This window comes from Rhagoletis pomonella, unplaced genomic scaffold (genome assembly GCF_013731165.1).
Source record: "Rhagoletis pomonella isolate Grant_MI unplaced genomic scaffold, Rhpom_1.0 Rhpom_scaffold_00010, whole genome shotgun sequence".
In the NCBI taxonomy this organism is placed as follows: Eukaryota; Metazoa; Arthropoda; class Insecta; order Diptera; family Tephritidae; genus Rhagoletis; species Rhagoletis pomonella.
This window is the reverse complement of record NW_023458564.1, coordinates 33,113,742-33,131,573: the sequence shown is the minus strand read 5'-3', so window position 1 is coordinate 33,131,573 and position 17,832 is coordinate 33,113,742. Positions and strand designations below refer to the sequence as shown.

The 17,832-nt window shown below is 40.3% G+C and overlaps 1 protein-coding gene across 4 annotated transcripts in view; it reads right to left on the bottom strand.

Moving 5' to 3' along the window:
* Positions 1-17,832, bottom strand: part of LOC118746252 (MIT domain-containing protein 1-like) — a 55,673-nt gene that overhangs the window by 14,392 nt on the left and 23,449 nt on the right. Inside the window, exons 2-6 of one of the 4 annotated variants that reach the window (XM_036480083.1) lie at positions 16,584-16,746; positions 16,210-16,448; positions 15,955-16,154; positions 15,722-15,898; positions 15,400-15,659 (exon numbers count right to left, since the gene is read on the bottom strand). In XM_036480083.1, coding sequence (XP_036335976.1) covers positions 15,745-15,898; positions 15,955-16,154; positions 16,210-16,448; positions 16,584-16,713 — 723 coding nt within the window. In that variant the 5' untranslated portion in view covers positions 16,714-16,746 and the 3' untranslated portion in view covers positions 15,400-15,659; positions 15,722-15,744. Of the gene's footprint in view, positions 1-15,399; positions 15,660-15,721; positions 15,899-15,954; positions 16,155-16,209; positions 16,449-16,583; positions 16,832-17,832 lie in introns of those variants that run through there. The other 3 variants (XM_036480084.1, XM_036480086.1, XM_036480085.1) reach the window with 3 other exon arrangements.

The following is a 17,832-nucleotide window of genomic DNA, read 5'->3' as shown; positions in this document are numbered from 1 at the left end:
AATCACAATAATGAGATTTTTGATGCTGGTTTTGAACTTTTTTAAAAGACTGGTTTAAAAAAATTTAATAACTCAGCCTAACTTTACCGATTCAGACCTATGAGCTATCGTTGGAAAGGAATTTTCTCACCCTTTTTATTTCTTTGCAAATAAGCTCATTCAAAGCATGAAAGAGAAAGGTAAGACAAAAGAGCTTCATTCCATGTTGAATTAAGATGTATTGGTATTTGATAAAGAAAAAAATGGGACGTGAATGAGTTTTTTTGCAAAGAAGTAAAATGGGAGAAGAAAATACTTTTCACAAGTCTATATCGGTATAGTTTTGACCCAGTTATTAAAATTTTTCTTAAACAAATGCTTGAAAAAATTAAAAAAACAGCATACAAATCTCATTATTATGATTCCGTTGAAAATCTGTTTGATTATTTTCATGTAGATTTTTAAAGCTTAAACTGGTTTGTCGTCTGAGGGGATTTTTTTCAAAAAATCCTATAAGAAACTATTTTTATTCATAAAAAAGTCCATTTTTGGAGGTATTTTCCAAACGGTCCAGCTCACGTAAATCTTAATATTTTCCCGAAATATTATGGTGGAAGTCTTAAAAAATAATAAATATTGTAATGCCAGCGAAAACCCGCAATTTTTTTGGTACTTCAGTCTAATGTGCATACTTTTTCGTTTTACATTGAACAAAAAAGTCAGAGTAGTAAGAGTACCGAAGGAGAAAATTACTTGAGTGGACAACTTTTATACTGCCTTTATTTCGCCGTTATCTTCAGTTTTTTTTTTTTTAGTTGTTGCATCTTTGCTGTTCAATGGCTTCCCGCTGTGTTGTTGCAGCACCAACATCCAAGCTACGCAAATCGAAGGCCAGGAAATAAGAGTAAGGAAAAGGTGGGTGGTGGTTCAATAACTGTCGACACTTTCGAATGCTGCCTTTAGGATTGTGATAAAATATAGATAACTGCATAAATACTTAGTTTTTAAAAGCTTCGTGAGACCAGCAATGCAGATGACTGCGTATTTTTCCTTGCCAATATTGCAACTCCTCCAGCTGTGCGCCAGAGTAAAAAAAAAAATACCCCAGTCCCCAGAGCTGCAGCCTACTGACGATAGAAAGGAAACTTTGGCTTCTGTTGAAGATTTATAGAGATTACAGCACACTTGGCAAGGCTTGAAGGCACATACTACGCACGTCACACCTTTCTACGTTTGAGGGGAAAGTACTAAGAGATGTTCATAGAACTAGTCGTTGTACTATGTATGTATGAATGTATGTTATATAATAGGCTGACTTCCAAAACGTCAATTGCGTACAAAGTATAAGGTTCCATAACGTCGAACTACAAAATATTGACAATGTATACTGTTCCAAAACGCAGCCGATAAGTTTTCGAAACGTATCGCTTGAGCAATCAGCGCATCAGAAACAAAGTTGATGCTTCGTTTGTTATTGGTTAGCATTGGTGTTTTAAATATGGAAAATTCAGAAAAATTGTTCATTGCTATATTGAATATTTAAAATATGTAATGTATATGGTTGCAATATGTCGCAACTCTGCATATAAAAACAGTTTGAATACCGCAGTATAACAGTTTCCAAACATTGTATTGATACGTTTTGGAAGTCAGCCATAGTTTGCAGAAGGCCGCCTGCCAATGCTATATCGCTCTTAAAAGACTAGCGAGCGAGTAGTTCTTCGATTTTACACGAAAGGCAGCCACCTCTCGTCAATTTTCTCTCCGTTTCAGATATTGCAGCTGGTTAAAATACAACTTATCCAAAACAAAATCCCGTTTAGCTTTCACTATAGGGGTATTCTTTGAGTCTTGCATATGCCTTTTTGCTCGCGGCGCTCCAACAGTCGCAATGGCCGACAGAGCAAAGCACTCGCGTGGTATGCCTGAGATACCAGGTTCAAGCCCGGGCGCAGGGAAAATTTTTTTATTTTATTTTTTTTAATAATATTTCTTTTATTTATATTTTTTATTTAGGGTTATTTGTTATTCTTAAATTTAATTAAAAAAAATATATTTTTTTTAATCTATTTTTTTATGGCACAAGTATTTGTATTTCTTCCCATATATTTGTTTCTTTTTTTTGCAATGCAACTAGATCTTTAAGTTTGTTATTTATATTTAAATTTAAATAATTATTCCTACTTACATTGATCTAACTTTAAAAATCTTAACCACCTCCAAGCGGCCTCGAACCTGCGATCCCAGAACCAGAACCAGTAGTCTTCACGTGACGCCACAGCCGACATTTGTAAGAGAAGCAATTAATTGCGTTTTATTTTAGGCTTTGGCAATTCAAAGGCAGATGTCGCTGAACGCTTAAGTTCTTCGAAAATGTCGAACTGGTAGGCACATACTAGTTTATGAACTAGTATTTTTTCTAACTGGTTTGGGTTTTCACTGCAGGGAAGTTGCGACAAAGATTGTCGGTCGGTAAAATAGTTAGAGAATAGTACCACAGATGACTTCGAAACATTCGAGTGTGTCATTTGAATCTGGCAATAATGGTTTTGTGTTTACATTCATGCCGTGATACACATTATTTGTTGTATTCATAACAGCCATTTGGATTCGCAAATTTTCTGAGGCAAGTTTTAAATTAGAAGTTTAAAAAATGTTCATACTCACTACTTTTGGATGCTTTTAGATAAAATGAAAATCACTTTCATATGCATTTGAGACAAATATTATTTGGAATGTGCATGCCAAATTGTGGACAAATGACGCTTACGACAAAATTTTACTAAATAAAATCCTTCATAAACTCTAAACTAATTAACAATAAACATCGAAAATTAAATAATTTAAGAATTTAGCGAACTAGTAACATTTCCAGAGACTTTGGAGAAATTCTATCCTCGCGTTTTTTAGAAATTGCATTCCAAACTTCAATAGCGATTTCCCATAACCTCCCGAAATTAACATACGACAATCTTTTACCCAGGCGACGATATGTATACTTGAAAATAGATAATTGCGTCTCGGTCAAACTGTTTATAGAACTTTTCTTTCTGTGTGCAACTCAAACCGACCGCCGTTTGCGTGTATGCGGTAACCCAACGCATAGCACTTAACATGGGCGTAGCCAGGTAGGGGCGCGGGGGTGCCCGAGCCGCTCCCCCCCCTTTCAAAATTTCCTTATTTAAATAGTACCCTGAAATTCCAGCTTAATAGGGTCGAGCTTTTGACGTTGGAAAAATAAAACAAAGAAAAGCCAAACATAAACATAAGTAGAGAAATTTTCGAATATTTTGTAATAATTTTTTTTCATAAAAAATTAACTGCTGCTTTCGTGGATATTGCAACACACGGAATAGATATAAGGACGCAGCTATAAGAGCCACCGCACATCACAAACTTTATCGGCCGCCTATTTAAATGATAGGGCTCGCTTGAAATATGTACATGAAGATGTATGGAGGTGCGCACATTACACCAGCTTAATCGCTCTGACCAATAAGTTGTGGTGCAATGGAAAGACTAGCGAGCACATCTAAATTGGCGGCCGATAAAGTCCGTGGTGTGCGATGGATCTAATCCGTTATAAACAAGAAATATTGCTGTTATATTTTCATTTTTATGATTTTTATTCATGTGATTAGCAGTGGCAAAAATGTATGTACAAAATACGTATATTTATATTAAAAATTAAGTGATCAGTTATAATATATATATATATATATCTTTACATGTTCTGTTAAAAAATATCTAAAATAACAAGCGATAATCCCCAAGTTCTATATCGTAGCAGTGGCCACATTGCGTGTTTGTCACAGACTCGGTTTATGTCAAAAATTTTGAAGTGAAACTGCCTTCTAAAAATTATTGTATCATGCAAGTATGCATAACTGGGCTATAAATGTGTGTTTGATCGTATATTCCAATAATTTGAATTCTATTTTACGGAAATCTTAATATGAATTATTAGGAAATTGACAAACCGAAATTTACAATACTTTTAATAAGTTCTCAGCAAACTAGAAAATGCCCGCTTGCTTCGCGGCGCCTAATAAGATCGTTTGCGTTCGCCAATTCAAAAATAGCGTTTAAAAGCAAAAGCAGTCTGTAAAGTAAGTCCTTTATACGTTTGCCGTGGTCGTCATCAGAAAAAGGGGGTCTCATCCGAGGCTGTTTTTTTCTTTTCATTGGGCGGGGTTTTAACGTGGCGGGACCCAAACCCAGCGCACGCGAAGTTTTACGCCTTCTCTCGCGAAGTTTTACGCCTTCTCACTTTAGCTCGCTCCCAAACGGGTGTTTGGTTGCTACCCAGAGGATACGTGGATATAAATATCCGGACGTTGTGAGCTGCGATTTGAACCGTACGCACAAGAATCGCTTCTGGCCACTCCCAGGTGAATGGCAGTCAAAAGTTTTCCACTTCTGCGCACGGAACCATCCTCCTATTCGCCACTCGACTCACACACCTGCTCTCTGAGAGCACTCTTCAGCAATCCAACGTACGCGAGCAGTGGAACCACATTTCCCGATCATTAAGTACCGCCGCCGAAGAAGTAGTTGGATTTAAGCGAGCCCGAAAGAACAACTGGTACGATGAGGAATGTCAAGAAGCCGCAGAGAAAAAAGATGCCGCCTACAGGGCCACGCTGCGATCGGGCGCAACGCGAGCCATGTGGGGCCGTTATAGGGAACTGAAGAAGGAAGCGAGACGTATTTGCCGCAATAAGAAGAGAGAGGCCGAAATACGTGAGTGCGAAGAGCTTGAGATGCTGGCCGACAGGAAGAACGCCCGAAAATTCTACCAGAGGGTTAGGCGACTTACGGAAGGTTTCAAGACCGGGGCGAACTCCTGTAAGAACAACAATGGCGACCTAGTGACCGATGTCCAGAATATACTTAAATTGTGGAGGGAACACTTTTATAACCTACTGAATGGTAGCAGCGCTGAAAGTAGTGAGGAAGATGAACCCGAGTCCCCAGTCGATGATGATGGAGTAGCTGTCCCACCGCCTGACTATGACGAGGTACGTATAGCGATTACGCGGCTGAAAAACAACAAAGCTGCTGGAGTTGATGGCCTGCCAGCCGAGCTATTCAAGTACGGCGGCGAGGAGCTGATGAGGTACATGCATCGGCTCGTATGCAGAATATGGTCAGATGAACGCATGCCCGACGACTGGAATTTAAGTGTGCTCTGCCCAATCCACAAGAAAGGCGACCCCGCCATACGCGCCAACTACCGCGGAATTAGCCTTCTAAGCATAGGTTACAAGGTCTTATCGAGTGTATTGTGCGAGACTGAAGCCCACCGTCAACGAGCTGATTGGACCTTATCAGTGTGGCTTTAGGCCTGGAAAATCCACCATAGATCAGGTATTCACAATACGCCAAATCTTGGAAAAGACCCGCGAGAATAGGATCGACACACACCATCTATTTGTCGATTTCAAAGCCGCTTTCGACAGCACGAAGAGAAGTTGCCTTTATGCCGCGATGTCTGAATTTGGTATCCCCGCGAAACTAATACGGCTGTGTAAAATGACGTTGAGCAATACCACCAGCTCCGTCAGAATAGGGAAGGACCTCTCCGAGCCGTTTGATACCAAACGAGGTTTCAGACAAGGGGACTCCCTTTCGTGTGATTTCTTTAATCTTATGTTGGAGAAGATAATAAGAGCCGCAGAACTGAACCGCTCAGGCACAATACTTTATAAGAGCGTACAATTGCTGGCGTATGCCGACGACATCGATTGTATCGGTCAAAACAAGGGCTACGTCTGTTCTGCCTTCTCGGGATTGGATAGAGAAGCAAAGCGAATGGGTCTGGTGGTGAACGAGGACAAAACGAAGTATCTCCTGTCATCACACAAACAGTCAGAGCATACGCGTCTTGGCACCCACGTCACTGTTGACAGTTACAAGTTTGAAAAAGTAGACGACTTCGTTTATTTGGGAACCAGCATTAACACCAATAATAATGTCAGCCTTGAAATCCAACGGAGAATCACTCTTGCCAACAAGTGCTACTTTGGGCTGAGTAGGCAATTGAGAAGTAAAGTCCTCTCTCGTCGTACAAAGATCACACTCTATAAGTCACTCATCATGCCTGTGCTGGTGTATGGCGCGGAGGCATGGACAATGAAAGCATCTGATGAGGCGGCTCTTGGAGTTTTCGAGAGAAAGATTCTGCGAAAGATTTACGGACCTTTACGCGTTGGTGATGGCGAATATCGCAGACGATTTAACGATGAGCTGTATGAGCTTTACAACGATATAGACATAGTGCAGCGAATTAAAATTCAGAAGCTCCGCTGGCTTGGCCATGTCGTTCGGATGGACAGAAACGCTCCTGCTCTGAAAATATTCAACGCGGGCCGCGATGCTGGTAACAGAGGAAGGCCTCCTCTGCGTTGGAAAGACCAGGTGGAGAAGGACTTGGCTTCACTTGGCATTTTCAATTGGCGTCAGTTAGCACAGAAGAGAAATGACTGGCGTGCTGTTTTGGACTCGGCCAAAATCGCTTAGGCGGTTACAGCGCCAATCAAGAAGAAGAAGTCTGTAAAGTAAACATTTTTAGTTTATATTGAAACGACTAAAAAACGGAATCCTCTTCACACATTTGCCAAGATTTTTGGCCCGAAAATAGTAGCGCTGTGATTCCATATGGAATACTAATCCCTTTCGATGTAATGCGTTTTACCTATGGTCTTATTTCCACCTGTGAGATCTCTGCCAAGCTTGCGTAATATTCTTCTATGATCCTGCAACTTCAGCATTGGTCCGGTGTGCCATGTAAGCCAATAAACTTCCTTATACGGAAACTCAAGACCACAGATGAGCGTTTTCAGTTATATGAGGGCCAAGTATCTGCGCTGCCCCAAAGTTTTCGCGTACATTGGCTAAATGAGTCATGTGATGTCATGAATATCGTTCAAATAAAGCCATTGATACCTATTATACCTATCGTGTTCCTTTTGGACAAATGTGGTCAAATCTTTCCTTGTCAATTCGCCACTTTTACAATTTGTCTAATTATTTATGAATTGATTTCTTTGAGTCTTACTGCTGCCTCGAGCAACTTCGTCAATTGGAGGTAGATGCACGTTCACGCTTACCCAGTCTTATACGGTAGACAAACGGGCTCGATTATTTGCATAACCAGCCTTATAGGCTGTTTTTGCTTACGCGTAAAAGCACATTTAGCGCATTTAGCTCTAAATGCTACTCTAAATGTACATTTATCCATACAAAATTCGTCACCTAAATGCAACTAAATGCAACTCCATTTTTGCATTAAGAATCTAAATGCTAAAAGCAACCCTGTGATCTTCCAAAATTCCACGATTCGAACATGGTTTAAAGAGAAAAAGTGGCAACATTGCTTTTTCGAGTATACAGTTGCTAGCTGCGTTTCAGTGATCGCCGATCGAGATTTCTTTTATTTTGCATTACATATTTGGATAAAGAAAAGTTAAGCAAATTCAACATCGATTTGATGCTGATAGAAATCTGGATCAATTTGTGATCAACTCAGTTTGGTTTGTTTCCTAATTAAGTGAGGAAATTTTAATTGACAGCACCGACAAATGAATATATACACAAACAAATGTTCGGTTGTGGTTAAAACAATTCAAGTTTTTGTATTGAATTTTTGGTTTAAAATTAATTTTTTCCTTTTCAGTAGGGTTTTTGCACATTATCTTCTGCGTGAGAATTGATCGTAAGATATACGCATCTAAATAAGAGACTGGAACACGGCAGTTTGTCAAAAGCATACGATTTCGAACTCGCGTAAATGTACATTTGCTAAATGCTATAGCATGAACGAACTTCGAAAACATATGTTCGAAAGTGCTAAATGTTGCATTTTAAATGCAGCAAAAACGCTGCATTAATTTGCTTTAACTCATGCATTTTCCTCTTTGAAATGAGCATAAGCAGCCGAACAAATGCACGAAATTTTTGGGAATTAACTCGGATCCGAGGAATTTTCGATGACAACACTGGTAAAAACGGCCAGTTGTTGTCTTTTGTACAAGTAAGCAAACGAAGCAGTCGAGTTTCCCGTACGCGGTAGCCGAGTGGTGAGAGTTGCAAGCTACAAGCCTGTAGCTGCCAGGTTCGATACTCGGTTGGAGCGATTGCGAAAAATTTTTTGTTTTTGTTATTTATTTTATATTTTTTTATTTTATTTTATTTATATATTTAATTTTACTTTATTTTATTTTCATTTGCTTTATTTTATAGCACATTTCTTATTTTACTATTAGTTAATTTTAATTTTTAGAGATGAATTTTGTTAAAAATTGAACAACAACTAACTGAAAGTAACGTAAAAAATATATAGAACTTATAAAAAAAAGAATGAAAAAGAAATAAAAAAAGTATACTGGCCGTGGGACTCGAACCCACGACCTTGCGGCTGGTTTATTCGCATTACTGCCGTCTGTAAGGGTAAAGTTTTAATCTGCATTTATGCTTATTAATTCAAATTAATTTTCTCCGTCTGTCTACCATATTACGGTCTTTATATGCATACTTTAACGCATCCTTGATTTAGCCATCTGAAAAGTAAATTCGTCTAAGATAAACATAGGGCCAAAGCAGAACTAACCCCGCGGGGGTTTCTATATATTTCGCGTCATCAATTGGGTCCCTTTGTTTGTCATGAAATGAATACGAATGATGAATTCCAATCATATTTTATAAAAAAATTCGGATTTTCTAAATACTTAAACTCCAGCGTTGCATTTTTAGCAAAGGAATTTTTCATCATACAGGTAGTCACGCTGCGAATTTGAACGAAATCTGTTAATAAATACGACTTTTATAAGTAACTCTACTCCAGCGCCACCAGCGTGTTTTCTAGTAGCCTATAATAGGACCATATATGCAAGGTATAACCGCCGACAATTTGACTGGGCTCTATTGAGTGGTTTTTGAGTTTAGTCGAAAAACGGAAATGGCTATAATTTTATGTATATAATCTTCCTTATCCTGAGTTTCGCCCGAAAAAAATTCACGCGAAAATTTGGATTCCCCCATAGTAAGTACATGGAAACCAAAAGCGAAAAGTGAACCGGTTCAGGGAAGATGAAGCTCATGATAAGGCTGAATATGTTTCGAATGAAAAAAAAATCATCATGAAAGTAATAAACATTTCGAATGTGTATTAACAAAATAGGTTCACAAATACGGCTTTTATAAATAACTCGACTCCAGCAGCACCTAGCGGGTCCGTTTTCCGCAAGTGCTTTTTTCATCATGCTTACGAAATCGGTTCATAAACAGTGATCCGACTTCCGAAAAAAAAAATTGTGTGGTAGGATCTGGAAAAAAATGTGGTAGATTGGAAAGAAATGTGGTAGATTGGAAAAAATGTGGTAGATTGGAAAAAAATGTGGTAGATTTCAAAAAAATGTGGTAGATTTCAAAAAAATGTGGTAGATCTCAGGTTTTGGATCAAACTCTGTACAAAAATTAAAAATATTCTGTAAGGTTTCACCTAAATTGCAATCATTTTAATTAGAATCTAAAAAATTAATTTTAGTATAATAGAGTGCAAGATTGAAGTTGCTAAAAATTCCGTTGAGTTTTGGCAAATTTTTTCCTTGACAGTGTAAAGCAGTTCCTTCCATATCAAGATATTTTTCGAACATATTTTGAAAGATTTCTGCAACCTTGCGGCGTGCTGCCAGCTTTTATCACATCACGATGTAGCGGACAAATGTGGCACGTTCCAGAAACCGCTTATAGCGATTTGCCGATTTGACAATTCTCAATAAAAGTAAACAACGCCGCAGAAACTTTAGATGTTGTTTCTGTAACATTTTCGCTATTAATTCTTTTTTATAAACCATATATTTTGCAATTCAACACAATAAAACCATGTTTCCTGTCGAAAAATTTAATATTGAGAAAATTTACTATTTTACGGTTTATTTTATCTTCCCATTTTGCCTGTTATTGTTTAGTCTTGGACAATTTTTGCTCTTAAAATTGAGAAAATTATGTCGAGCATAAATAATAGTCAAAAACGCGAATATGTAGTAGATTTCAGACCTTGTGTGTTAGATGCTCAAAAAAGTGGCAGATCTACCACAATGTGGTAGAAGACCGATCACTGTTCATAAATAGAACTTTTATAAATAACTCGCTTCCCGCGCCACCTAGCGGCTCCGTTTTTGGTAAACGTATTTCCCATTATGCTGAAACTACACCTTTTGAATTTGAAAGAAATTGGTTCATAAATACGACTTTTATAAATAACTCGACTCCCGCGCCACCTAGCGGGTCTATTTTTGGTAAACGTGCTTGTCATCATGCTGGTAGCTTATATTTTGAATTTAAAAGAAATCCGTTCATAAATACGATATTTAGAAATAACTCGGCCCCAGCGCCACCTACCGAGTGGCCTATAATAGGACCAAGGTATAACCTCTGAAAATTTGACTGAAATCTATGCAGTAGTTTTTGAGTTAACGCTTGGAAACTGTTATACTGCGGTTTTCAAAATGTTTGTATGTATATGCAGAGTTGCGACACATTGCAACCATATACATTGCATATTTTAAATATTCAATATAGCAATAAACAATTTTTCTGAATTTTCCATTTCTAAAACACCAATGCTAACCAGTATCAAACCAATGCTAACCAGTATTCCCACGACAGCCGGTTCTACGTACCGGAATGACTCGGGTTTCACCCGACCAAGGGCTGTTGTTTCGGCGATCTAACCCCGTTTAGGTCGGCGAAGTATCTCAGAAGTTGTCCGTCCATAGGGCTACATTCACTACGTATTCTCCTACTCAGGGCTGGCATCGAGTCAAACCCAGGGCCAGAAACATACACCTGCTGTGTATGCCGGAGACGATTACACCACAACTCCACCTCAGTCAAGTGTAATGCCTGCGAGGGGTGGAGTCACCTCAGAGTCTGCTCGGGACTACGGACACAGACAGTGGACCACGTCGTACGTGGCCCCCTGTTGCTCAAACAGAGCAGCCTCCACGGCTAACCACAGTCCGCCCGAGCACCCTCACACACTCACACAGCAGCCTCACACAGTCACCACAACACAACAACATAATAACACCACAGACCGTACCACAGCCACTACAGACCACATAACACACACAACCGCACCACCACCCACACGCCGCCGCCGACAACTCCTGGTTCCCCCTACAATCTGCACGGTATGTCAGACCAGGATATTCCGTAATGTGACATCAGTCAAGTGCAACACCTGCCTTGGCTGGTGCCACTTTAGGGCATGCTCAGGTCTGCGTACCACGCGAGATTGGACTGGGAACTTCGAGGGCAAGTGTTGCGCTGCTCGGTCGCAGACCCCAATTGCGACACCCCCCACCACCACCACAGGGCGGCAATCACCACAGCAGCACATACAGCCAACGGCGGCAAGAACATACACTTCACTTACACCCCACATCACGACACGTCTCCCGAACCACATGAAGCTCCTTCAATTTAACTGCAACGGGCTACAGAGCAAGATTGAGGAGATAACCGCACCACGATCTTTGGCACTCAAGCCTGTCAAACGATCGTAGAGGAACAGACTTGGTTGAGCAGATAGACGATTCGACATTCTGCACAATGAACGACGACGCACCCACCAGGATTATGGGTAACTGCAGTAGCTCGCCAGACATCACAATAGTCAGCGCTGGTCTGATAAACAGCATAACGTGGCGACCTATGCTGACTCTAGCATCAGACCATCTACCCATAGTCATCTCGATAGATAAACCAACCGACTTTGCCTCCGCCAAACACCGGACCTATATCAACTTTTCTAAAGCTGATTGGAAAGATTACGCGGAGTTTACCGAAAACACCTTCACAGAGCTCCCCACACCAACCGACGTCCATCTCGGTGAACGTAAGTTCCGCAGGGCTATCACTGCTGCTGCAGCTCGCTTCATACCGGCAGGATGTAACTATATCGGACCCACGTCCAAACTTCCCTGCCGAAGCGGCTGTTATAGCCGATGAGCGTGATAGCCTTCGTCAGGCCGATCCCGGAGATCCCCGTATCAGGGATCTCAACGCGGAGATTCGGCAACTTGTAAACGTACATAAGCGGAAGAAGTGGGAGGAGCATCTGAAGACCTGTAACTTCACCTCTGGTGTGAGCAAGCTTTGGTCAACCGTGAGGTCATTGTCTAATCCGACGAAGCACGACGACAGAGTCGAAATTTCCTTCGGCGACCATGCCTCGTCGGACCCGGAGCGATGCGCGAGCTATTTTAGCCGGCAGTTCATACTGCATCCTCCGGTGGACAAAGCCAAGCGTCGAGTGACCAGAAGGCTGCACAAACTGCCAACAACTTGTGCCCCCCTTGCCTTCACTTGCGGTGAAGTTCAGGTGGCCATCGGGAAGGCGAAAGCCTCCAAAGCCATGGGTCCCGACGGAATATGCATGCTGATGCTGAAAAATTTGGGTCCTGCGGGGGTAGCGTACATAACGGAGGTCCTCAACTTGTCAATGGCCACTCTCATCATCCCAGACATCTGGAAGGTGGGGAGAGTGGTCCCACTGCTCAAACCGGGGAAACCTGCCAACAAAGGAGATTCATATCGTCCGATAACACTCCTTTCCCCGGTAGCGAAGACACTCGAGGCCTTGCTACTCCCGTACTTCACAAACCACCTGACCCCAGCGAAGCATCAGCATGGTTTCCGTAAAGTGCACAGTACAACAACAGCACTTAACGCCATAAACACTCAGATAACTCGTGGCCTTAACCGTAACCGTCCCTGTGAGAGAACGATTCTAGAAGCGTTGGACTTGTCAAAGGCGTTTGACACCGTCTGCCATTCCACGCTACTAGAAGATATAGAGGCCTCCTCTCTCCCACAGAGGCTCAAACGGTGGTCGGCAAATTATCTGAGTGGTTGACATTCGTCGGTAATGTTTAGAGACAAAACGAGTAAGCAGCGAAAAATAAAACAGGGGGTTCCTCAGGGTGGTGTCCTTTCCCCGCTACTGTTTAACTTTTACATTTCAAAGCTCCCTCAACCACCAGAGGGAGTCTCGATTGTCTCTTATGCCGACGATTGCTCGATCATGGCGACTGGGAATGGAATTGATGACCTGTGTTCGAAAGTAAACGGCTATCTCTCCGAACTTTCTCGCTTCTTCACTGCAAAGTGTCTAGCCCTCTCCCCTACGAAATCCTCCGCGACCCTGTTCACAACCTGGACGAAGGAGGTCAGTCTACCGCTGGGGATTCACGTCGATGACACACCAATTCCGACGGTGAATAACCCCAAAATACTCGGAGTAATATTCGACAGCCTGCTCTTCTTCTCTGCGCACTCAACCGCTATTGTCAATAAAGTACAGAGCCGCAACAAGGTCCTCAAGTCGCTAGCCGGCAGTACTTGGGGCAAAGACAAAGAAACGTTGCTGGCAACATACAAGGCAATAGGTCGGCCGGTTTTGAACTACGCAGCGCCAGTGTGGTCGCCAGGGACTAGTAGGACGCAGTGGACGAAGCTACAGACTGTACAGAACACCGCACTCAGGACAGCGACAGGATGCCTCCTGATGTCGCCTGAACACCACCTGCACGGCGAGGCGCAAATGCTCCCTGTAAAGAAGCATAATATAATGCTCTGCAAGCAGTTCCTGATCGGGAGCCACAGAAGTGGCCACCCAAGCAGACAGCTGCTTGCAGAGGAGCCCTCGCCTAGGCACGTCAGGAGGCATCTATATGAACTGACGGACGAAGTCCAGAGGTTCATTAAGCAACCTCTGGACCCGACAGCTTACAGACAGGCCCTGAACGGCATTCACAGGGACTCATTCTCGAGTTATGTAGACTCTAGACCTGTGAATGCCGTTCTAGGCATACCACCCCCGGACATAGACGAGACCGACCTTCATCTGCCTCGGGACACACGCACAACACTCGCACAACTTCGCTCCGGCTACTGCAGCAGGTTGAACTCCTACTTGAGTAGGTTGAATGAGGATGTGCCGAATAAGTGTCCGGCATGCGGAGAGACCCCACATGACTCGAAACATCTCTTCGCATGCCCGGAAAACCCGACAACCCTAACGGCCTTGTCCCTGTGGACAAACCCCACAGAAGCTGCACGCTTCCTAGGGTTGCCGTTAGTGGAACTTGACGACAACGACTGAGATACCAACCGTCCCGGGCGGGGTTGTTGTAGCCGCTACAACAACAACAACAACAGTATCAAACGAAGCATCAACTTTGTTTCTGATGCGCTGATTGCTCGAGCGATGCGTTTCGATAACTTTTCGTATGTGTTTTGGAACAGTATACATTGTCAATATTTTGTAGTTCGACGTTATGGAACGTTACACTTTGTACGTATGCAAAGCAATTGATGTTTTGGAAGTCAGCCAAAATTTTTAAATTATTTAATTTGTAATGTTTAATGTTAATTAGTTTTGAGTTTGTCGTAAGCGTCATTTGTACACAATTTGGCAGCCACTTTGTATGAAATACGACAAAATGTGATCCAAAAATTTCTACTAAATGAACGACACGTTTTACTCAATATCTCGGAAACTAAAGGGGATATCCAAAAAGGAACGGACGCCATTTTAAAGATATTGATTAGTTTAATATGGCTGCATCACTAGCTAAATTTTTACTAAATTATCGAAAAAATTATAGTCAGTGTCTCGGAACCTAAAGGGGGTATCTCAAAATATATTTCAAAATATATAACTGCATCTAAAACTAAAAATCGTGAAAATTGCGCTTGCGACAATCTTTTACCCAGGCGACGAATATATATAGAAGATGGCTATGTTTATAAACACAATAATGCAAAATACCACTCTCTTTTAAATCAAAGTCCAAATTGAACACATTTATCTTGTATGGTTGTGAAATTAAAGAAATGATGGTTTGCATATCTGCGTTAATGAATTCAGACAGATCTCGTCCATTCAGATCGCCTGCCGGTAGAGAAATTTATAAGAGGCGGCTTGGAAACTAGTCCTTCCAACCACCCAGTTGGGGCGGCTATGGAAATTACTCTTAGACCGCATATCGTACGTGATATATTTACGGTGCTGCTTGGAATCACGTCCATTCCAACAGCATCGAGAATATGCTATCTTAGTTAAATATACATAAACTATTATATAGCTTAGAAGGAAAAGTGTAACAGGTTTACTTATTTTAAGCATTAATTTTAACTTTACTTTTATTATATATTGCAATACATAATTCAAATGTATATACGTGAATGTATATAGGTCAAATGACTATAATAAATAAATAAAAAAATAAAAATTCGTCATTTGAAAAGGTCGATGCATCGATACATCGATGTTGCTCCCCAAAAAACATCGAAACATCGATGTTTTCCAGCGCTAATATATGTACTGCCATTGTAAAAATGAATACATATTTTGTTGTAGGGAGATATATTAATCAATATAGCTATGAAATTTTTACCCAACATAAAAGTACATACATTATTATAATAGAAAGACCATATATATTCAGTTTCTTTACAGAGTAATTAAAAATTTTATAAAACTTAAGTTCTTCAAATGCGATTTTCCTTAAAATTCGGTCCGTTGCTTTTAAATTCCATTCGGATTTTAAGAGACCAGTCTTTCGGTATATGGACAAAGTTCTTTTAATATAGAAAGGCTCCGATTTCTACATTAAAAGAACGATATGTACGATGCATTTATGTTTTTACGAAATGTATATTATATTACCTATAAGTAGATCTCCAATTTATTTAACAAATAAAGTTCTTTGTACGCCAAATATCAACATCAGTTTGTAGACACTTGCGAAAGTCATAATCACATAATCCTAGGCTGTAGAAGGGATTCAATGGTTTAAAAATATGCAAACCGCGCCCAACTTTTATAATAAAACCACTGCTAACCCTGTTAGAAGTACTTGATCACTAAATAACCATTCAAATACTGTTCTTTAAACTTACACAATTTTACGGTCATGTAATGTTTCCACAAATTTTGTGTATAATGTCACATTTCGCTTTGCTAGATCTTGTGTAATCTGCCTTATCACGTTTATTTGGTTCTCTGGAGCCTTGCTATGAGTTTTGGTCACCAGTCGGACGTATTTCAGATACGGACAGTTCTTCGCTAACAACTCCAGAAACGATACGAAATTCTGAAACTAAATGAATGGTTATGAAATCCATAGCAGAATATATTTTGGCGTTTCTAAACACTTGATATTTTTCGTAAAGGTATGGTTCTTCAAGCAGCACCTCCTTTACTTCTGCGTCTAGGTACTTCCCAAAAAGATTCCGATAGCTATTGCCAACAGAATCTTCATCTATCGGTATACTTGATACAAGCTCTCCACCAATAACATGCTTCTGTACACGCTCCTTTATTTGTCGCATGCGGTCGTTGTATTCCTTGATCCTTTCCCACAAAATTTTTTTCTTAGATTCGTCGCGTTGGTCTTGCCAAAATAAATCAAGATAAAAATTGTATCATTGAAATACAAAGTATTATTGTTTTAAATATAGTAGAATTTGACTGGAACAGCATACTAATTTAAATATATCTTTTAATTTAAGAAAATCAGCTTGCTTACGCGCCACAAGTTGCATTACTAGCCGTTGGCCTTCTTCGTAGAGATCTTGCGCTTCTAAAATACGGCCCACCTGATCACACTCTACTGCTCTCATTAAAATATCCTTGGCACTCATTTTATCCACCGCCATATTTTATGCTTTGTGAAAAGTTTGCTTATACTTCTACAAAAGAATAATAAAAATTCAAATGTAAACAAAACCCAAAGGGGATGTGACTAGCTTGGCGCATCAGCGTAGTGAGTTCATTTTATCGATAACTTATTTGAGTATCGAGTACACACTACGTTTTAATAGAAACGCAGAAAATTAATGCGTTGGCTTGGGCGTCGCTATGAATACATGAATTCAAATTCAGCCGTCCACATTCCAAAATTCGGCAACGCCTATATACACATAAAGCAGAAAGATGGCCAACTCTCAACTTTTAGCGTACGTTGCTCGTCAGCTGTTGCAAATAAATAAAATATTTGTTTTTTACATTTTCGGGCAAATGAGCGTAAATACGGAATGCTCTCACAAAAGTGCATAAACTGCCCAAAACCACGGGAACACAACCAACATTTTTTGGTGCCCGAAACTAAACGCTTAATAGCAAAAACATTACAAATTTAAGATTTGATCAGCAGCGAACACATTAACGTTAAATTGATAGTTCACTTGATGTTTTTTCACTTATCAATCAAAGAAAAACAGCTAAATATGCACATATGTATGTATTGATTAAAATTTTAATTATTAAAATTCTTCCCCTTCTTCTGTCAGTTTGACAGGTTTCATAAGGTTAAGTTGCGATCCTGTACGAGTCCGGACTTGTCAGAATTAGTCAGATTTTACTGGAAATCGATCCCGTACTCGGTTCTCTGACTACTGAGAGGACAAAAAAGAGAGTAAATAAGGTCCTCTCTCTGTTAGAAGTTACAAGTTTGAGTCCGAAGATTTGTTGCTGGTAAATTCTGGTAAATGTGTCAAACGATCAGCTGTAGTGTGTTTGACAACCAAATTGTAAACAAAAGAAAAGTGCACTCTGCTAATTCATGTTGAAAAGTATGTAATTAATTGTTTAAGTGGATTCTAATGAATCTGCATGTATTTTTGGTTAGTCAGTTCTAATTTGTACTAGAACTTGCAAATTTTTACTGGAAAAGTGTATAGTAACCCAAAAATTTGCAGGAGAACCCTGAATCGAAAGCGTAATAACACGGGAGAGCTGGAAATTTTTGCAAGCGAAATTTTTACTAGCAGAAGAAG